Below are 24,623 nucleotides of genomic sequence, written 5' to 3'. Positions count from 1 at the left end.
ACTGAATGTTGACAATGTGTGCTGCAGTTACACTGTATGTTGACAATGTGTGCTTCAGTTTCACAGTATGCTGACAATGTGATCGGCAGTTACACAGTATGTTGACAATGTGTGCTGCAGTTTCACAGTATGTTGACAATGTGTGCTGCAGTTACACAGTATGTTGACAATGTGTGCTGCAGTTACACAGTTTGTTGAAAATGTGTGCTGCAGTTACACAGTATGTTGACAATGTGTACTGTAGTTACATGGTGTGTTGTCATCACCTCATTGATTAGGTTATGCCAGTTGTGTTATCTCTGGCAACCACAGGACATTCATCCTGTTAGGGTATATGGGGGAAACAATCAACCAAATTGTATGTATTGAAGTCAGTAATATTAGAATATTGTTTTATCTTTCTGGTAACAATGTTTCACTATCTCATCTTGTGTAGGATAAAGCCAATGGCAGTCAGTCCACAACTTGTTAACATTCTAAACAGACAATTACTCCTTATAGGATTAAATGCAGGAAAACATATTAGCCATGTTGTTCATATATTAAAAAAAACTATTTTCAAATGTTGAACAATCCAATATAAATATTAAAATGTTATTAAATTTAGCTTTTTCTGAAAAAATCTGAATTTAACTGATAAAGAAATTTATATGAACAACAAGGCATTTTTATGTTTTATAAGTTGACATGGTCATGCAGAAAAACACAACAAACAACTAAAACAATGCCATAATTCATGTCAAGTAGTTTCTTTAATTGGAAAACAATTTCAAACATATAACATACATGCTAAAAAATATATTAATTAAATTAGAAATAAAACTATCAAATATGCATAATTTATGGATTAAATTAGTATATAATTGCATTGATATATGTATCACAATCATTTATCTTCCTCTTTTTAATTCATAAAATGTTAAAAATTGGCACCGTGCAGGTTTAATTTCTTAATAATTGATATTTGACATGACTTTTGACCTTTGAAGGACTCTTAAAGATGCTCCACCGCTGACAAATAGTATTTTTTCACTATCAAAAACAGGAACAGACGATTAAATATTTTTCTTCAGTGACAAAAGTTACTTACTTTACATCATTTCCACCATTGAAAAGTTTGAGCTTCTAATTTTACTTCAAGTTAAAAATATGAAAAATAATTAATTGCATCCCGAAAAAAATCCGTGGCACTATATCATATATGGAATAAAGTACTGATTGTGCATGCACCAAAGGGGAAATAAATTATTTTATATTATTTTTTGTGTTAATTAGACATAAACATACACAATTAAACACCAATCATTGTTCAAATGATGAATATCATTTATGCTCTGTCGGCGGTGGAGCATCTTTAAGATATATTTTTTCCGTCTCCATTATTATCTTTTGCAAATAATACAAAACCCTCCCAATATGTTTCAAAAGGTCACTCAGATTTTGTAATTGACGGACAGTTGTTTTTTTTTGAGGAAAATTGAATTTGAAGGGCATTTGTAGATAGTCAAGGGGAACGATTCTCAGTGGAGCAGATATTAACAGTCTGGTGATTTAAGATGCTTGACCGTAAATGCCACTCTGATCAGTCCCTCTTTTACCGCTCAGTCACACAAATATTTGAATGATTATGGGAATTTATAAAAGAGGGAAAAGTGGTGCTAAAATAGAGCTCTTTCAAAGATATTGTGAAGAGAAAAACAATAGAAATGTTTTTTTTATACATGTTCCCACCTCCAATTATCCAAAAGGAACAAAATGGGAGACACACTGAGTAACATTTAAACATGCTCCCCAGAGGAAAAAAAAATTCATATATTGTCAGAAAATGTTAAAATTTGAACATTTATGTTGTGTTTGACACTCTAATTTTGGATAATTCTGTCAAAAGCAATGTTAATTATTTTGTATTGAAGTATGACCTTGACTTTTACATCAAAATAACTGTGAAGTCAATAAGACGCCAGAAGAACTGTCCTTAATCTTAACTTTAGATCTCATTAAGTGACAATTAAGTTTTAAGCCAACCAATGCTAACAAAAAATAGCACTCACCTGGCTTGGTACTTACCTTAGATGTTAACATGACGTAACAACAGATGAAAGCACCATTGTTACATGCATTCCGGGGTCTAGGAAAAGTTAGTATTGGATTACAGTGTAGATCTCCAGTGTAACATGCCGTGCAGGTGCCCCTTTGTTTGGTGAGTTGGCCAGTACTTGTATGAACCCTGATCAATTTGTTTTCATGCATTTTTTCTCTTCCTGCTGTTTCATGTTGTGATCTTCAACAAGGAAAACTTAATAATTCATGGCCAATAGTGTGCCTTAAGTGATCTGGTTGACCCCAGCAAAGGGGAAAGCGAGGAGATAGATATCTCTGATGGCATCAAAATGTGTCCATGTTCATGTTTCATTTTTAAGGAATGTCAATTACAGCACTTATCTCTTGTTTTGCATACTGTACATACAAATGTCCATTACCTACATACAAATGTCCATTACCTACATATAAATGTCCATTACCAGACAGTGTGTAGCCACACCAAGTGCTGGCACACATGTGTATGCATTCAATTACGGCATAAATAAGATGATCTTAAACGTATCTCGAGATACTGTGAAATATCCTTTGGTATCTAAGAAGGTTTCTCTTTGATTTACTGTTTGACCATCTGGTCCGTACAATGTCACATGCTAAATACACACACAGGGAAGCATGCACACGTCAGTCCACTCGACCTACATACAAAAAACAAGAAACGAGTTAGATATCAACATCACAAAACTTAAGGTTAGTAAGTTCTAGCGATTCTATTTTCTCTAAAGACTTGGAATGTAATGGTTTGCTGTTATAGGGAACAATTCTCCCTAATGGTGAATTACAATGAAGATATATGATAATTTTCAGAAATTACAACTGAATTGGTCACATTTCAGACAACTACACGAATAAGCTAGAATACCATGTCTATTTTTCTCTTCCTTTTCATTAGTAGATAATATTATAACATTTGATTGATGGTACATATACACTTAAGCATTATACATGAGTGCCTGGAGTCTTTCTCCCCTCACAAAAAGGTTGTTAATTTGGCAGGGTACCAATAAGGTGATCAATATGAGACAGTGATGTAATAACAAGCTGCTGTAATAGGCTTCATCACGTATTCAGTTACCATAAATAGGCAGCTAGATACCAATCTCTCTCCATACATAATCAACTGTACTGTATTAAGCATAGTAAGTTATGCTCAGACAAAATCAGTTTGGACTCCACATTACCTTAAGATACAGCAATTTATCATTAAAATGTAAAAGAACTGGTAAAATATACAGTCCTGTGGAGTGCCCCAACCTGGAATCAAACCCAGGTCTATGGTGTGAAAAGCTACCGCTCTACCGACCAAGCCAAAGAAGCATGCTTTGTCCGCTGAGTGAAAAGAGACCATATTTAACAATATACAATTTAAGCCACAACCCTCCTTTTACAAAAGTCAAAGATAAAGGAACACCTACATTTAACTTGTGCTAACAAATGTGAAACTTAAACTTCTTCAAAAGCTTAATCACCTGACCTTAGACGTGTAAGAAAGAGTTATGGTCACTGTGATTGCTAGTGTTCCCAGTCTTACTATAGTTACTCATTCCCTATGTTTTATAATTACCTGAGGTACTTAATTCAATCAAGGTACAACAAGTATTTGATGTTCACTATGGTTATCAATAAACTAATGAAGCATGGGAATCTTTACAGTGAGCATTTCACATCTCTGTGTCATTGGCCACAACCATTACCAGTTACTTGACAAAATATCCTACTCTATAAATATCTATTGGAAACTTTGTATAGAGTCTCGACAGTCGGACAAAATTCATAAAAACAGAATTAACAGATTATTTGATGAGATGTTTTAGTAACAGGATTTAATTTTCCATTGGTTATACAGTCAAACCTGTCTATAACGACCAATGAAGGGGAGACAGAAAAACGGTCACTATAGACAGGTTGCCTTTATAGACAGGTTGGGGTTTTCGGGCCAACCAGCTAGTCAGTAAATAAAACAGAAATATATCAATGCAAAACAGACATGCTTTTGGATATTTACATATTTATTACCGTGCATTATTTAAAAACCAATTGTGTCAATATATTTCCGTGATTTGTGTTCGTTTTATTTTTAATGTTTGGATGGGGTTTTCCAATGCAAGCGGAAAGTTGGATCGTAACAAAATCAACTCGTTTTGATACATACTAGTAGATTTTTTCAACTATGAACATAATAAATACCTATTTACTGACTTGACATTGCCTGGAATTATCTGTGCAAGATTAATTTCTGACAATGTATGCGTGAAATATTTTGTACAACACTTTCTCGCTGGCAAATTGTATGTAATGATGCCTTGTAACCAGTTTTGACGGATTAATCTCAGGGACATGAAAGATCGATTTGGAGGCGTTTTCTCATAATATATAGCTTCAAAACTATTCACAAAATCACAATGCAGGTACAAATATTAACTTTCAGTTGAATTTCTACTAAGTTATGAAACCGTATTTTATTGTTAAACACATCGAGAATACCTGGGTTACATCGGGTGATAATCCGACTGACTCTATAATCGTGAAGAAATCGAACGTAAATTTATAGGCCTAATTTGGAATAGGTTAAGTACAGGCCATTTCTTAGTAGTATTAAATTGCTAAATATAGACAATGAATAACGAAACACATTAAATACCTTGGCATGTTTTATTTTGCCTACCGTATCATCCGAGTTATGGCTTCAAAATCACGCTTTACAAGTGATCTTTTCATTCACATGGCGTTCGCGACCAAACATAATTTCAGTCTTTGATAGGCATAAACGGTCGTTAAAACTTCCATCTTCAAGTCGGCAAACATATTTGTACCTCAAATGTTACGACCTCTAGATTATAAACCATACAGTCCTGTATAAACAATTCATAGCTTGGGCTTCAGTAATGGCTGCCATTTGCTAACGGAGTTAATTGCCGGAAGTAGGTCAAAGGGACGCTACTACACGCACACTGTACTCGGTACTCGAAAAGTCAATCTCAGCGACCGGTCGTTAGACAACTTTGACGGGGCAAAAATGACCGGTCGATAGCCACATTAGACAGGTGTTTGTTATGCACAGTGCTATTATATAGTAAAAATGCACGGGGAGTCTAAAAACAGGTCGTTATAAACAGGCGGTCGTTATACACAGGGGGTTGTTAGAGCAGGTTTGACTGTATGTACTCTATAATGGGGAGGTGCTGCCGTATTTCCTGTTTAGAACATCTATAAATAGTACAGTATAAACCTGATAAAGACGCAACATCAAAAGAAATGTTCTTACAAAATCTATACAGCATTTTTTTCCCTTTAAAAAAAAAAAAAAAAATTTATAATGCAGATATTTTATTTGCAATTTTGTTGAGTTTAAATAAAGAAGTGTTTATTTCATGACTATATAGGCGAGCGTTGCAGCCAACTTACCATTAAAGTATTCCGCCGGCAGGAAGAGCTTGGCCTGTAAGGACGACACATCAAACTCATGCCTCAGCAGGTAACTGTCTGGGGTAGGTGGCCCCTGGAAACTGAAATTTACATTTACTGTGTAAGTCTTGTGTATATAGATTTCCTTAACACTGACTCATCATTGATTGTGTTTAAAACTCTTTTTTTATCTCAGACAATGGCGAGCTATCGGATAACAGACACAATGTTTTATATAGCTACTGTGTACATACAAGGCTCACTTAATTCCTCTGGTGTAAACTTTCCAATAAAAGTAAGGTCATAGTGCCCTTCAGGAGAGTATAACCAATCAAGGGTGAGTTGGTACTTTGTTGTAGGTAACTTCTCAGTAGAGATAGTAGATCCACCAAGGGTGAACTAATACATTGTTGTAGGTAACTTCTCAGTAGAGATAGCAGATCCACCAAGGGTGACCTAATACATTGTTGTAGGTTACTTCTCAGTAGATAGCAGATCCACCAAGGGTGACCTGATACATTGTTGTAGGTAACTTCTCAGTAGAGATAGCAAATCCACCAAGGGTGACCTGATACATTGTTGTAGGTAACTTCTCAGTAGAGATAGCAAATCCGCCAAGGGTGACCTGATACATTGTTGTAGGTTACTTCTCAGTAGATAGCAGATCCACCAAGGGTGACCTGATACATTGTTGTAGGTAACTTCTCAGTACAGATAGCAGATCCACCAAGGGTGACCTGATACATTGTTGTAGGTAACTTCTCAGTACAGATAGCAGATCCACCAAGGGTGACCTAATACATTGTTGTAGGTTACTTCTCAGTAGATAGCAGATCCACCAAGGGTGACCTGATACATTGTTGTAGGTATCTTCTCAGTAGAGATAGCAAATCCACCAAGGGTGACCTGATACATTGTTGTAGGTAACTTCTCAGTACAGATAGCAGATCCACCAAGGGTGACCTGATGCATTGTTGTAGGTAACTTCTCAGTACAGATAGCAGATCCACCAAGGGTGACCTGATACATTGTTGTAGGTAACTTCTCAGTAGAGATAGCAGATCCACCAAGGGTGACCTCATACATTGTTGTAGGTAACTTCTCAGTAGAGATAGCAGATCCACCAAGGGTGACCCGATACATTGTTGTAGGTAACTTCTCAGTAGAGATAGCAGATCCACCAAGGGTGACCTGATGCATTGTTGTAGGTAACTTCTCAGTAGAGATAGCAGATCCACCAAGGTGACCTGATGCATTGTAGTAGGTAACTTCTCAGTAGAAATAGCAGATCCACCAAGGTGACCTGATACATTGTTGTAGGTATGTTCTCAGTAGATAACAGATCCACCAAGGGTGATCTGGTAGATTGTTGTAGGTAACTTCTCAGTAGAGATAGCAGATCCACTAGAGTGACTTAGTACATTGTTGTAGGTAGATTCTCAGTAGAGGAGTGGACTTATTAAGGGTGAGCGGGTACACTGTTGTAGGTAACTTCTCAGTAGAGATAGCAGACTCACCAAGGGTGAGCGGGTACACTATTGTAGGTAACTTCTCAGTAGAGATAGCAGACTTACCAAGGGTGAGCAGGTACACTGTTGTAGGTAACTTCTCATTAAAGAATTAACACTCCATTTTGAAATTAATCTCAAGATGCTTTTTGCAAGACCGACACACCTGAAACTTTGCTCACCTTTGAATCAAGACAGGTTTGAGCGAAAATTTCAGGCACATCTGTCCTTACAAGAACGAGAACTTATAATAAATGAGGCAAAGCTGATGTTTGTGATACAGATGAGTGTGACATTCATAATGGAGACTACTGAAATTATTTTACATCGGTAAACAATGAGGCCAGACCATATTCTGCTATTAATGGGATAGAAGAAAGTTCAACATAGATAAACATACTGGAAATACTAATTCAGCCATTTCTGGGACAGATGGAAATTTAACATCCATTACAGAACCCATAAACATTAAGACCTGACCAGTCCTGCTATCTCTGGTTCACAAGGAAGTTTCCCAAACTATAAATAACATGAATAAAGAAACCAAAAGAGAAACATATACCTCAAGCAGGAAGGACTGTGACGAGATAAATGACCTTAAAGAGGACAATAGTAAAATGACAGAGGAGTTTAGAACACTAGAGTTATTAATAAACATTGGTGTTTAATTGTAATTGTCAAGGTAATCAATGATTACATATTGCGTTTCTAATCGTCATTGTTACGGAGAATTATGACAGCTAGGATGTGAACATTGTAATATTTATGACCTTGTCAAGGTTACCTACCCAATCATCAGAGCAATAGGAAATAATCGGTCCTCGTAGGCCGGAGTCAGTGTAAATATGATATTGAGTGATTGATGTTGTTGTTCTCGGCTAACATTAAACTGATGCAGGTTCATCAATGTCCGCTCCAGACGATGTTGTACCAGTATTTCAGACAAAGTTGTCTCCTCCTACAACATTAATTTACAGTTATTACTTCACACTTACTGTACATATATCATATAAGTTTTCCTAATTGTAGCTTTCGAGATGATACCATTGTTAGCACTAAGATTAATACAGTTGTGTTTTGTGGTGCGACTTCAGTTTAGGGGTACTTCAGTAGAGGCTGATGTAACAGAGAAACACATTCATATTACGTAAGTACATTCTTAGCAGGGAAATAATGATGTCTTACTGGTAATTAGCCCCAAGCTGCAGTGTTTAATCATTCATCTGTAACATATCCAGTCTAAACCCCACAGTGAGTCTCAGCACAACATTTTGTTTTTTTGTTTGACACTGTCCACACTTGTAAAACTGGCTTCAGTTTCGACCAATCAACAGCAGACATACTATCCCTGAATACATAACAGCTGTACAATGGAGATTTCTAGGAAATATTAATTTTGTGTATGCTACTGAATAATTTCAGATAAATCGACCATACAACTTCCTGCCTTATAAATTAAATTTTAATTTCCTCATATTTCATATTTCAGCTCAAAAGGAAACATAATATTTGTTTGTAGTATCTTCCTCATTAAGAATTGTTTATTAAATGTATATATCAATTCATAATGAGAAACTATCACAGCCTGTTCATTATCTAATGAATTAATCAATATTGTACTTCAGAATCACACCGCCACAATAACACTTTGGTGTTGGTGGTTTGTCTATTGGAACTGTTCACATTACCCTCTCTGTCCTTACATTATCTCACAACAATTCTGTGTATCTTTTATGTTCATTCACTACATCCAACCATCACTGTCCGATACCTTCATTCCATTTTCTATCCTGTCTCCATGTACGCAAGCTGATGTAATATATTTTAAAACTGAATAGCCGCTGTTATTTCTTCCTTATAAGGATAGCCGAGAGGAACAATATCTAAAGCTATCAAGTCAGCATTATAACTATCTATGAATCACAAAGAAATAAGTTAGTAATTGACTTAAAAAAAATCTGTATGTAAACAAGTTAAAAATATGATTGCGGTACCTATTATAAAACCTATGCAAATGATAGTCTTATTAACTACAGGAATATTAAAGTATATATGACTAGATCTTTATCTAGCATCTACATGTATGTCTAATTTCTTCCAATATATAGTTTTATTTAAGGATATTTCAAATATGCAAATTATGCTGGGATCATGCTGCAACCATACTGACAGCGCTGCAGAATAGTATGGTTGCAGCATGAAGAGCAATATGACTGTAGCTTGGTAGGTAGCAGTAAGGGTGCCATGCTAGACTCGTGCTGCATATAGGCTTCAGGATAGCATGGTTTGAAGCATGATTGAAGCAAACTTTGCAGCAATTTGATCTCAGAATGACTACAACATGATCCCAGCGATTTCCACCTAGCTTTTGCATGCAGATTTTAGAACTTATGCTACAGAAAGTAAGACAGAGTAACAATATTTTTTTAAGATAAAATATCCATAGAAGATCTCCTAACAGCAGCAACATGTACAGCCCACGACTTGTCAAACCGATAATTAGAATAGTGGAGTATGATAGCGAGCTGACCAGGGTCCTATTGTCAGTGATACAAGGCCCAAGAGACTATATGATTTATTCAGGATGTGTTCTGTGCTTGACTCGCATCTATGAGAGGTGTAGAACATGTCCCCGGAGTTTCACCAACTCACCAGTTTGTTCAGAACTTAGACGAGGCCTTTAGGCAATTAAATAACACAGACAACTTAAGATAAGCAATTTCCTGTTGTCACACGACTGCTGCTGAAGGATATTCACAGAATTTTTATAACGGCAAACAAATCGTGGCGGTCAGTTAGTAATATTGATGTCCAGGGACTTTCATGTTAAAAAGCTTCTCACGCTTTGTCCAATAACCAAGAAAATTACGTTTCAATTGCCAGTGTGAGGGCTGCTCCTGTGTTTTGTGTACTTTGATGTATCTGTAAGCGAGCCTGTATATATATTTTACTTAACAGTGTTAGGTTGTACTCACAAGGATGTGGGAATACAAAGTCTCCAGCACAGACCAATTACACACAAATTGAACAAGATCATGCCATGTTATACTCGGCTACAACACAAATGGTACTGTGTCTACATTTCATTGGCTCAGTGTCTATCAAAATATTACCAAAGTAGTCCAAAAAAGAGATCAGAAAAAAAATTTATAAGCAAATATGAAGTTGCAACATCCAAGGCTTTGAAACTCGGATTGCATTATTTTCTTTATGTAATTCCAATGAAAATGTTTTACATGATACATTATTCTACATTACAGTATCAATGATATATAATTATATTGATACAAAAGTGTTGTAACTGGAGTGTGCTAGTATTCTGTGGAGATAATGGTCCAAGTCTCTGGTAAAAGTCAGCTGTGTGGAGCTAGGCCCTTACATCAAGCTCCCATCCATGAAAGCACTCCACCACATCAGATTATGCCCCGAGATAAGTAAACAGTCTACACAATGTTCATTGGTCACTATAATCAATAGGATGGTTTACCTTAAGAGGAAGTCTCGGAATCTCCATGGTAACCATATTGTCGTCCTGGAGACCACTCACTTCAACTGGTTCTCCATCACACGAGTAAATTTTCAAGGCTCCCACTTCTGAGGCGACCTGTCAACAAAAAAGTAAAGCTGACATTTCAAATGTTTGTAGATGATATGTAGACCTGTTGTTAGGATACCATATCATAGTCATATATGTATAGGTTAAGGCAATCACTATTATGTTCACAAGTATTTTTTATAGGATACTATATCATAGTCATATATGTATAGGTTAAGGCAATCACTATTATGTTCACAAGTATTTTTTATAGGATACTATATCATAGTCATATATGTATAGGTTAAGGCAATCACTATTATGTTCACAAGTATTTTTTATAGGATACTATATCATAGTCATATATGTATAGGTTAAGGCAATCACTATTATGTTCACAAGTATTTTTTATAGGATACTATATCATAGTCATATATGTATAGGTTAAGGCAATCACTATTATGTTCACAAGTATTTTTTAAATATGGAAAGGAAAATTGTCTGCATCTGCATTCCTCATCAGCAATCAAGGAACGATATCCAAACCTAAACAGATACTTTAACTAACTAATAACAATACATCAGGTCTCTTTTATGATATGCTAATTAAAGATTTTAAAGTCACAATCCTTTATTTGATTATACAGAACTAGTATAGCCCAGAAGATCCCAGCACGCTAATACACCAAGTCCCAGGTCAACTATCCATAAATTGGGCTGATTTGTCCAATTTTAAGCAAATCAAGCTATGGTAGGCAATTGGCAATAATTTGTTATCTTCATTTCTATTTAAGTATTTTTCTTACCTTTGTATTGCTATTACGATCAAACACATAAGGGTTTCCAAGGAATTTGGTCATGTGGACCTGAAAACAGTCATGATTAGGTGAGAAATTATCCAATGGGTGTCTGTCTTTCTTCAGTATCACAGACATATCCTTTGGTAAGGTGAATTTGGATTGGTTTATTCCCAGAACAGGGCGGTCTTTTAAACTAAATCTTGAAGCCATTGTTTCCACATAGTGGGCATGCTTCTGGATTGGTTGTTGACCAACTGCATGGAATTTCAACTCATTCTGAAAAGCACAGAAATAATGCACATATAAAATTACGCAAAACATTAAATCAATCATTAAAATATATCAACATGAAACAAGAACTAAAGAATATGGTTTTAAACACGTACAATTTTGAATACCATAATGAAGCTGTAAATCAAACAAAGAAACTGTAGTAATGTCCAGCAATTGTATCAATGTCAACAGTTACTGATAAACAAGATTCCAAAACCAATAGTCCAGAAAACTGTGAAGACGAGGAAGTGCGACCCTACACTGTGGGTAAATCTATCTGTGCCATCGTCAGTAGACCAAACCACCAGGTTCCTAGATCATTTATAGCACATAGTAACACGGAGTAACGTCACATCATCATATACTTAATCAATACCAAATTAACGTCCAATATCGTGGACAATAACTCCCGGATCAAAACAGGGCACAGATGTGATAAACATAAACTATCACCTTCGACCTCTAAACCCAATTGCACTAAGGTCGTGCTATGGCGGTGTCCTTAGAATCAATCAGAAGAACCAATCAGAAAGTAGACACCTTTGACCTTTGGCCCTACTTGTGGGTTTAATCGGTGAGATGAGAAGTGGCTCCAATCTGATTAGAGTTGATAGGTTAGTATTGTGTGTGTCATTAAATCAATTAGCAGATAATACCCAATCAGACCTAATCCCCATCATATATAATTGATATTGGGCCCAGATTCTACCAGCACATCAATCGTATCTGGCCAGTCGATAACTGCTAAATCATATTTATCTCATTTGCTGTAGAACTGATGACAAAAAAAATCCCTGATGAAGGTACAACAGTTAGAGTTATCACTGAATAGTTGGTTGGTTTTACCACCAAGTCAACCCATATTTTTATCTTTAAATTGAATTATGGTTATCTGATTTATAATCAACATCAAGTTCATATAGTGACACCTACTTTTTTATAGAATGCATGCACACATTCTTAGCACTTTATATATTTATTTGGAATTGAACTCCCTAATTTCAGATTTATTTTTGAATATGTATTGAAATTTTGTCCAAAATGGCTTTATCAACAGAAAAGAAATTAGTTGAAATTGAGAAGTCTTTCTTTACTATATTTAGATTAATGAATGAGTCAGAAATTGCTATATCTTGAACTTAATGCACTATGATATATGGATGTTATTATTTCAATAAATCTGTCATCAATATGTGAAGTTGTTTGGATGTGTGATCGACCATTCAACACATGTAACCATCCCTGTGAAAACACAGAAGCAATAAAAATACAACACTACCTCACCAATATCAATAGCAAGTAACTTTAATAATCGGAGAAGAAAAGTAATCAATGTTTACATAAAGCATTTAAGGGGATTTTTACTGCTGCACGTACCCACACAAAAACAGCTGTTACGAAGCGATTAATTAGGGAGAGAATAGTGGGTATACAGGTATTGATCACCCATCTAGTAAATCTGTCTGTCAAAAGATTTCCATTTAGTCCTCTACTTAATTGATAATTCACAAGCATTTAGTTGAAAGCTGGTTAGGGCCTATATCTCTACTTAATATAGAACTAGAAACCCACCGGCACAAATCAATGTTGTTTATCTTTTGAGTTGATGATGAGAAACACATTCTAATGTTCATTGGGGAACAATCAGTATTCCCATGATTCACAGTCTACTGAGGGAACAAATCAGTATTCACCAGCCTGTAAGTCCACTAAGGGAATAAATCGGTATTCACCAGCCTGTAAGTCCACTAAGGGAATAAATCAGTATTCCCCTGCCTCTCAGTCCACTGAGGGAATAAATCAGTATTCCACGGCCTCTCAGTCCGCTGAGGGAATAAATCAGTATTCCACGGCCTCTCAGTCCACTGAGGGAACAAATCAGTATTGGAATATAAATCAGTATTCACAGGCCTCTCAGTCCACTGAGGGATCAAATCAGTATTCCCCAGCCTGTCAGTCCACATTTGGATTATTCTAGTACAAAGACTGGAATAGTCAATTATGAAGTTGGGGAATACTGATTTGTTCCCTCAGTGGACTGAGAGGCTGGGGAATACTGATTTGTTCCCTCAGCAGACTGAGAGGCTGGTAAATACTGATTTGATCCCTCAGTGGACTGAGAGGCTGGGGAATACCGATTTATGTTCCTTCAGTGGACTGTTAGGCTTGGGAATACTGATTTATGTTCCCTCAGTGGACTGAGAGGCTGGGGAATACAGATTTATGTTTCCTCAGTGGACTGAGAGGCTGGGGAATACTGATTTGTTCCCTCAGTGGACTGTTAGGCTTGGGAATACTGATTTATGTTCCCTCAGTGGACTGAGAGGCTGGGGAATACAGATTTATGTTTCCTCAGTGGACTGAGAGGCTGGGGAATACTGATTTGTTCCCTCAGTGGACTGAGAGGCTGGGGAATACAGATTTATGTTCCCTCAGTGTACTGAGAGGTTGGGGAATACTGATTTATGTTCCCTCAGTGGACTGAGAGGCTGGGGAATACTGATTTGTTCCCTAAGTGGACTTGAGACTGGTGAATACTGATTTGTTCCCTCAGTGGAACGTTTGGATTATTCTAGTCCAAAGACTAGAATAGTCAATTATGAAGTTTAGGGATGAGTACATATAGAGATATGGTTTTACTGTACTGCAAAAGTCCATCATTATATTATACAGTTCCTTGTGTAACGTTTAATGATGATGCACCCTAACATTACTGCAGCACTCAAGTTTAGTCTTTATTAGTTTCAAGATACTACATAAAAATGTTACAATTTATCAAAAAAAAAAAAAAAAAAAAGAAAAGAAAAAAGTTTGATATGCTAAACTGAGGTATAACAATATATTTAAAAATAAGAGATTTCTTATTATGTTGATACCCTGATACTGATGCCAAAGCAATATAGACTCCCATGTTTTTAACATGATGGATGTGATGGAAACACTGTGCATCCCCCCCCCTCTCCCCACTGTCTCTCCACATGTAATAGTGGAGATGAAAAGATTTAAAATTCAATATAGTAGATTAAACATACCTAGACTTGACGATTCCAAAAATATTCTGGTCTATATATTCAAGGTTATTGAATGGATAGCTTTTAGGCGATAAAAGCAATGCTTATCTAACATTCATGAATCAGAGAATAGGAGAAGAAAGCCTCCTATGCTGGGATTACAATATTTAAACTTTAAAAGGCCAGCACATGATTATTGTCTGAATACTTGCATTATCAACACAATCTATAATTCTACAATGGATTTTAAATTATAGAAAAATCATTGTAAAGTTCCCCCGACATGTAAATAAATTTCTGTCCAGAATGCATGCTTTTTGTATACCAGAAAAATTGAAGAAATTCTGAACTTCTTTTGGTAGGATCTATAAATGGCATTAACTATTTTGTGATTCATGCAGCGATGCCAAAACATTTATTGGTATTATCTATCACACATTTCCCATATATACTTACAATCTTGTGACCTGGTCATTATGATCTAGTGTTTTGGATTAATCATTTAACATTTACTGTAAATGAGTGGTCTGTAGTTAGATAACAATAAGAAAGCAAAATCACTATTGATTCTAAAATTTTTTTTTTAAATCAAAGTAATAAAAATATTCTTAAGTGATTCTTATCACTTTTATGTCTACCTTTAAAAGAGTTAGCAAGATTCTAAGGGACAAGAGCAATGTCATATAAAGGTCAAAGTGACAATCTTATGGAAATTATACATAGTTTTCCAATCTGAAAATGCCAAAGACTAATTGAGGAGAAATTTGACTTGGAAGACTGCTTGATATTAAATCAATAGGAGGAAAGTCTCCATGCATGGCTCTATAATGAAGGTGCAGAACTTTGAGGGATCTTCAGAAGGTGGCTCAAGGTCAGCATTATTACAACTTGACAAAGATTTTGGAATGACCTACAGCTGAGATCGCTGATTTGGAAATAAGAATAAGAATATTGAAGAACAAAATAAGACTTTGACTAGTTTGAATCAAGTTATGGAGGTTATAGTTGATACAGGTAAGAAACAATGTACTTGGAGTATAGGTGAGAAGAGTTTGACTAACCTTGAGTAGCTGATCGAGGGTGTAGATCGACGTGGACATGGACGTTTGGTAGAACCAGCGCTGGTCAGCTTTATTCCGAGCGGCACTATGAACAGTGGCACTAATAACATTGGAGGCAGTGGTTACAGCCAGGGTCAGGAGCTCGTGTGGAGGGGTCAGAGCCTCAACATACAACTCTCCTGCACGATCGAGGATTGATCTAAACACAGCACTGGCCAGGTCCAGCTCTGCTTGGTTCAGCTGAAACGGAAGAAAAGACTGCTCTTATCCCGGGATCAATAACAGCAAATCACGGTATATAACCCACACATACATGGTGTAGACTGCATGACAGGGTATCTAGTATTGGGACGACAACATTACCACAGGAGACGCATACAGGAGTTCTTACACGGTTACATGACAGGGTATCTAGCATTGGGACGACAACATTACCACAGGAGACGCATACAAGGGTTCTTACACGGTTACATGACAGGGTATCTAGTATTGGGACGACAACATTACCACAGGAGACGCATACAGGAGTTCTTACACGGTTACATGACAGGGTATCTAGTATTGGGACGACAACATTACCACAGGAGACGCATACAGGAGTTCTTACACGGTTACATGACAGGGTATCTAGTATTGGGACGACAACATTACCACAGGAGACGCATACAGGGGTTCTTACAGGGTTACATGACAGGGTATCTAGCCTTGGGACGACAACATTACCACAGGAGACGCATACAGGAGTTCTTACACGGTTACATGACAGGGTATCTAGCATTGGGACGACAACATTACCACAGGAGACGCATACAGGGGTTCTTACAGGGTTACATGACAGGGTATCTAGCATTGGGACGACAACATTACCACAGGAGACGCATACAGGAGTTCTTACACGGTTACATGACAGGGTATCTAGCATTGGGACGACAACATTACCACAGGAGACTTATACAAGGGTTCTTACACAGTTACATGACAGGGTATCTAGCATTGGGACGACAACATTACCACAGGAGACGCATACAAGGGTTCTTACAGGGTTACATGACAGGGTATCTAGTATTGGGACGACAACATTACCACAGGAGACACATACAAGGGTTCTTACACGGTTACATGACAGGGTATCTAGTATTGGGACGACAACATTACCACAGAAGACGCATACAGGAGTTCTTACACGGTAACATGACAGGGTATCTAGTATTGGGACGACAACATTACCACAGGAGACGCATACAGGAGTTCTTACACGGTAACATGACAGGGTATCTAGTATTGGGATGACAACATTACCACAGGAGACGCATACAGGAGTTCTTACACGGTTACATGACAGGGTATCTAGCATTGGGACGACAACATTACCACAGGAGACGCATACAGGAGTTCTTACACGGTTACATGACAGGGTATCTAGTAGTGGGACGACAACATTACCACAGGAGACACATACAAGGGTTCTTACACGGTTACATGACAGGGTATCTAGCATTGGGACGACAACATTACCACAGGAGACGCATACAGGAGTTCTTACACGGTTACATGACAGGGTATCTAGTAGTGGGACGACAACATTACCACAGGAGATGCATACAGGAGTTCTTACACGGTTACATGACAGGGTATCTAGTATTGGGACGACAACATTACCACAGGAGACACATACAGGAGTTCTTACACGGTTACATGACAGGGTATCTAGTATTGGGACAACAACATTACCACAGGAGACGCATACAGGAGTTCTTACACGGTTACATGACAGGGTATCTAGCATTGGATCAACAACATTACCACAGGAGACGCATACAAGGGTTCTTACACGGTTACATGACAGGGTATCTAGTATTGGGACGACAACATTACCACAGGAGACGCATACAAGGGTTCTTACACGGTTACATGACAGGGTATCTAGCATTGGGACGACAACATTACCACAGGAGACGCATACAGGAGTTCTTACACGGTTACATGATAGGGTATCTAGTATTGGGACGACAACATTACCACAGGAGACGCATACAAGGGTTCTTACACGGTTACATGACAGGGTATCTAGCATTGGGACGACAACATTACCACAGGAGACGCATACAGGAGTTCTTACACGGTTACATGACAGGGTATCTAGTATTGGGACGACAACATTACCACAGGAGACGCATACAGGAGTTCTTACACGGTTACATGACAGGGTATCTAGTATTGGGACGACAACATTACCACAGGAGACGCATACAAGGGTTCTTACAGGGTTACATGACAGGGTATCTAGTATTGGGACGACAACATTACCACAGGAGACGCATACAAGGGTTCTTACACGGTTACATGACAGGGTATCTAGTATTGGGACGACAACATTACCACAGGAGACGCATACAAGGGTTCTTACACGGTTACATGACAGGGTATCTAGTATTGGGACGACAACATTACCACAGGAGACGCATACAAGGGTTCTTACAGGGTTACATGACAGGGTATCTAGTATTGGGACGACAACATTACCACAGGAGACGCATACAGGAGTTCTTACACGGTTACATGACAGGGTATCTAGTATTGGGACGACAACATTACCACAGGAGACGCATACAAGGGTTCTTACACGGTTACATGACAGGGTATCTAGTATTGGGACGACAACATTACCACAGGAGACGCATACAGGAGTTCTTACACGGTTACATGACAGGGTATCTAGTATTGGGACGACAACATTACCACAGGAGACGCATACAAGGGTTCTTACACGGTTACATGACAGGGTATCTAGTATTGGGACGACAACATTACCACAGGAGACGCATACAAGGGTTCTTACACGGTTACATGATAGGGTATCTAGTATTGGGACGACAACATTACCACAGGAGACGCATACAGGAGTTCTTACACGGTTACATGATAGGGTATCTAGTATTGGGACGACAACATTACCACAGGAGACGCATACAAGGGTTCTTACACGGTTACATGACAGGGTATCTAGTATTGGGACGACAACATTACCACAGGAGACGCATACAAGGGTTCTTACACGGTTACATGACAGGGTATCTAGTATTGGGACGACAACATTACCACAGGAGACGCATACAGGAGTTCTTACACGGTTACATGATAGGGTATCTAGTATTGGGACGACAACATTACCACAGGAGACGCATACAAGGGTTCTTACACGGTTACATGACAGGGTATCTAGTATTGGGACGACAACATTACCACAGGAGACGCATACAAGGGTTCTTACACGGTTACATGATAGGGTATCTAGTATTGGGACGACAACATTACCACAGGAGACGCATACAGGGGTTCTTACACGGTTACATGACAGGGTATCTAGTATTGGGACGACAACATTACCACAGGAGACGCATACAAGGGTTCTTACACGGTTACATGACAGGGTATCTAGTATTGGGACGACAACATTACCACAGGAGACGCATACAGGGGTTCTTACACGGTTACATGACAGGGTATCTAGTATTGGGACGACAACATTACCACAGGAGACACATACAAGGGTTCTTACACGGTTACATGACAGGGTACCTAGTATTGGGACGACAACATTACCACAGGAGACGCATACAAGGGTTCTTACACGGTTACATGACAGGGTATCTAGTATTGGGACGACAACATTACCACAGGAGACGCATACAGGGGTTCTTACACGGTTACATGACAGGGTATCTAGTATTGGGACGACAACATTACCACAGGAGACACATACAAGGGTTCTTACACGGTTACATGACAGGGTATCTAGTATTGGGACGACAACATTACCACAGGAAACGCATACAGGAGTTCTTACACGGTTACATGACAGGGTATCTAGTATTGGGACGACAACATTACCACAGGAGACGCATACAAGGGTTCTTACACGGTTACATGACAGGGTATCTAGTATTGGGACGACAACATTACCACAGGAGACGCATACAGGAGTTCTTACACGGTTACATGACAGGGTATCTAGTATTGGGACGACAACATTACCACAGGAGACGCATACAAGGGTTCTTACACGGTTACATGACAGGGTATCTAGTATTGGGACGACAACATTACCACAGGAGACGCATACAAGGGTTCTTACACGGTTACATGACAGGGTATCTAGTATTGGGACGACAACATTACCACAGGAGACACATACAGGAGTTCTTACACGGTTACATGACAGGGTATCTAGTATTGGGACGACAACATTACCACAGGAGACACATACAAGGGTTCTTACACGGTTACATGACAGGGTATCTAGCATTGGGACGACAACATTACCACAGGAGACGCATACAAGGGTTCTTACACGGTTTACATGACAGGGTATCTAGCATTGGGACGACAACATTACCACAGGAGACGCATACAAGGGTTCTTACACGGTTACATGACAGGGTATCTAGCATTGGGACGACAACATTACCACAGGAGACGCATACAAGGGTTCTTACACGGTTACATGACAGAGTATCTAGTATTGGGACGACAACATTACCACAGGAGACGCATACAGGAGTTCTTACACGGTTACATGACAGGGTATCTAGCATTGGGACAACAACATTACCACAGGAGACGCATACAAGGGTTCTTACACGGTTACATGACAGGGTATCTAGTATTGGGATGACAACATTACCACAGGAGACGCATACAAGGGTTCTTACACGGTTACATGACAGGGTATCTAGTATTGGGATGACAACATTACCACAGGAGACGCATACAAGGGTTCTTACACGGTTACATGACAGGGTATCTAGTATTGGGACAACAACATTACCACAGGAGACGCATACAAGGGTTCTTACACGGTTACATGACAGGGTATCTAGTATTGGGACGACAACATTACCACAGGAAACGCATACAAGGGTTCTTATACAGGGTTACATGACAGGGTATCTAGTATTAGGACGACAACATTACTGCAGGAGACGCATACAAGGGTTCTTATACAAGGTTACATGACAGGGTGTCTTATCCATACCCTGCAAGTACAGTCTGCTCTCAATAAGTCAAAGACATTGAGTCTTCTCCAGACATACTATGTATAGACTGTTCTCAATAAGTCAAAGACATTGAGTCTTCTCCAGACATACTATGTATAGACTGTTCTCAATAAGTCAAAGACATTGCGTCTTCTCCACACACACCAAGTATATTCTGCTCTCAATAAGTCAAAGACATTAAGTCTTCTCCAGACATACCATGATAGCTTGCTCTCATAAGTCAAAGACATGGTGTCTTATCAACAGACACCTAAGACAGTTGTTCTTGATAGATATTGGTGTCTTATCACTTAACTGCTCAGAGGCAACCTTTGAACAACTATGACCATTTTGATGAGGCTCCAGTGTATGTGACACTTGTTAATTTTGAGCCAATCAAAAGTTGCAATATACTGTATACCTGCCAATATTCGTAGGGGTTTTAATTTCGCTAAATTTGCGGGTCTATTCAAAATCGCAAAATTTAATACCTGTGAAATATCAAAATCAAGGTTTCACGTATCATAGCCTGTCATAAGAATGGGAATGAAAAGGCTTGAAAGGTAATTCGCGAAAAATAATAATCCCCTGCAATAAAAGTCCAAAACAGTAAATCGCACAATTTTACACCTGCAAAATTGAACAACTATACAATATTCTTGATAGCTGAACTGGTCTTTCTCAATAGTTCAGTAACTGGTAAAGACAAAATAAACTCTCAATCTCACCGGCATATAAATATACAGGTTAATATTCCATAGTATTTCCAAGAATGCTCCAAAATATATTTCTGATGCATTTATATTCAATTAAAAATAAATCATAGTCCACAATTTCCAAAACATATATATTTATAGATATAGATATATCTTATAATGTTATTTCAATTAAAAACTATCATCTATTGTACTGGTCCACTAGGAAAATATCTCTACCCAATGAAAAACCAACAAAAAAACTTGGTGACTTTGGACTAAGATCTATTCTTTCATGTTCTCACTTGCACACTGGTGTCTGAAATCATAACTACACCAATCCTTATATGGCTCTGAACATTTTCTAGTCATTTGAATTTCTTTTCATTCTATATTCCAGACATGTTCTGGCAATGCATTGTTAGATCCACCTATCAAAAGGATGAATTTGTCATGATTGATACAATGACAAGTTGTTATACTTGTAACAAAACCTGACAAAGCCTAAACAATAAAGTTGAAAAACTAGAACAGTTCAAAAAGATCCCATTAGGATTGGCCGTGCACCTCCCATGACACATACAAAAGACTCACAGTGTCTGCTTGATACAAAATATCACATTGAAAGATTGAGGGTTGTCAAGTACAAAACTTTAAATACCATCGGATATTTCTTATAATAACCAGAAAATTGTATGACAATTTCAGTAATTAAACTTTGCCATTTATATCGACCCAAAAAGTGATATCAAAGCTGACCTTAAACGCTGTGATTTGTTACATACCTAGCAGAATACCTTTGATGCCATGGTGATGAAGTTCTCTCTATGGCGATGGCCAATCAGTGATAATTGTCACATTTAACAGGTATGCTATATAATGGAGGAAGGAACCACTGATTGCAGCCTCCACAAACACAATAATCAATAGGCAATGATCAAAAACTATCCAACTGTGAAAAGTTTCCTGTAAAAAGGTCCAAATTACTTAACAATCGGAGCCCATCATCCACTTCCGTCCGTAATTACATGTAAAAACTGTATTATATGATGGTTCTATATATACATAGCCCTGCTGCTACCTCCTACAATCCGAGCTGTCTCGGCTGCCTGGTCTTCGTGATAAGGACAATTTAATAATGTCGTATTGACGAAACCGAAATTTTCACACTATTTTAATATAAATGCATGCGAGATATTGATGTTTTATGTCAAACGGCTTATAGTCGCTCAGAGGGGGTTGAGAGTTTCCTGTTAGAACCTGTTGTTGATTCATTCGCCGGCATCACAGGAGTACAGGGTATAAACCCTATCAACTGGAAACGTTACAAGTTCAAAATAAGTGAAATTGGTGAATCCTATTAAAACATTATGGTGGAAAGATAAAGTTTCATTTACATTGGACTCCGTATTGCTTGTTCTGGTTCCAACATCAAAGCTTCACAAGTGCCCTGATGCAAATAAAATCATGGCAGGAATCAATATAGATTACGCCCTGAAAATCATAGTTTGGTTAAACAGGCATGACTTTGTATGTGATTTTCTCTCTATAGTAATTCATATCTCACCGTGTGGACTAACAGACTCGACCATTAGATAGTTTATTTTTAATGTACTTTTCTATTTCATCAGGCAATTGTAAAAGTCCGTTTTGAGAAATTCAAAATTCTTCATTAAAATTTGAATTATAAACTTGTATCAATAGCAACAAGGAAAACAAGTTAGAAAAAACAGATTAAGAAAACTAATAACGTATTGTTACTATTACAAAGCATCCGTATTGCAAGTTAGACATAAGGGGTATAAAGTAACTTAACAGAACAAAATCTTTACACAGTATATCAAATTGCCAAAAATTAATTATATCTTCATTCTGAAATGCAACCAACACATCTCACACTCATGTTGGATAAAAATCACTTCAGGCAGCCATGTTATAGACATTCCTCTATAATGATATTACAATAACACAGTCGATTCGCTACGTTGTCATACAATTCTAGAATGATGAAATGGGCTCGGCCAATCTACTGATTTAGTAATTAATGGTGACAAATATGGGACCTTTGACAATAGTTCTGGGAGATAAATAATGATCAGTTAATCAGACATGTCTAAGTACTGTCACACGCTTGTGGGACGATTTAAAACGTAATCTGATAACGAATTTCAGAACTCACGTGAATCTCGCCTGGTACATCAGTGTCAATAAGTTGTCAGGACTTTTAAAACATATCTCCTGACAGTTATAGAGAATCGGTGGCGGTCAGTACAAGGCTCCTTAATGACGCTCGACGACGTCCACAATATGGAAATGGACACATTCTACATGAGTATGGAATATAGGGGTGATTGAGGGGTAATTGTTCATGCTAAAAGACATTTGCCTTCACTTTCTATTCCGTTACATTCTAATCGGGTTTTCTACATCATTAACTGCAACTCTTGCGTAAAGAAAATTGACAGTTAATTTGAATTTAATTCCTTGGAAAAATAAATGTCAACGCTTTTATATTGTCAAAAAAAATTCACATTTGTCATACTACAAAATCTGATATTTTTTCACCCAATGAACTCTTAAGTGCCCTGTGACTATTGTGTCCTTACAATTCAAAAGTTGTCTTTTAAAACGAAATAGATGTATTTTACATAAATTACATATCTTTAGCAAATATCATGTTTTCTGACTAAAAAAATCACATTATCTACATTTGTTAAAGTAGGCTAGATAAAGAAATAAATAAAAATATTTAAGGCAAATTAAAGGATTACAATTGAATAAGGCACAGATAGAGTAATGAAAAATCACTATGTAAATATCTGATTTCTCATTCGTGATTGCTCAGCGAGGCAGAAAGCCTTCTTTGTGTGGTTATTTTAGAATTCCTAGTCCTAAACATACACAAGGTTTATTCACCAGTGTTGTGGGATTCCTTAGCTATTTCCCTATCAGGTACTGTTACCTATCATTGTAAAAATCCTTTTGATCAAGGAAGCCCTAACAGTGCTCTAACATGGAGCATTTCAAATCAACCACAATACCTACAAAGGCTCATTTATTAGGACTGGGAAAAAAATTCACATATGCATGCTCATCGGTTTATATAAGGCCTATTCAGATCATCTTTTATAATTTGTTTTTTGAAGAATAAAAAAAAAATAATTTAATATGGTTTACACACAAATAATTATGGATAAAG

The 24,623-nt window shown here is 37.6% G+C and overlaps 1 protein-coding gene across 4 annotated transcripts in view; it reads right to left on the bottom strand.

Moving 5' to 3' along the window:
* Positions 1-24,623, bottom strand: part of LOC138314888 (polycystin-1-like protein 1) — a 273,559-nt gene that overhangs the window by 47,832 nt on the left and 201,104 nt on the right. For all 4 annotated transcript variants that reach the window (XM_069255496.1, XM_069255497.1, XM_069255499.1 and 1 more), the window contains 5 exons: positions 15,694-15,933; positions 11,355-11,624; positions 10,501-10,617; positions 7,802-7,971; positions 5,506-5,606 (listed from right to left, as the gene is read on the bottom strand). In XM_069255496.1, the coding sequence (XP_069111597.1) occupies positions 5,506-5,606; positions 7,802-7,971; positions 10,501-10,617; positions 11,355-11,624; positions 15,694-15,933 (898 nt within the window). The remainder of the gene's footprint in view (positions 1-5,505; positions 5,607-7,801; positions 7,972-10,500; positions 10,618-11,354; positions 11,625-15,693; positions 15,934-24,623) is intronic.

Source organism: Argopecten irradians, chromosome 2, assembly GCF_041381155.1.
Source record: "Argopecten irradians isolate NY chromosome 2, Ai_NY, whole genome shotgun sequence".
Classification (NCBI taxonomy): domain Eukaryota; kingdom Metazoa; phylum Mollusca; class Bivalvia; order Pectinida; family Pectinidae; genus Argopecten; species Argopecten irradians.
The sequence above is the reverse complement of the archived record's forward strand: the minus strand, read 5'-3'. Positions and strand labels throughout refer to the sequence as shown.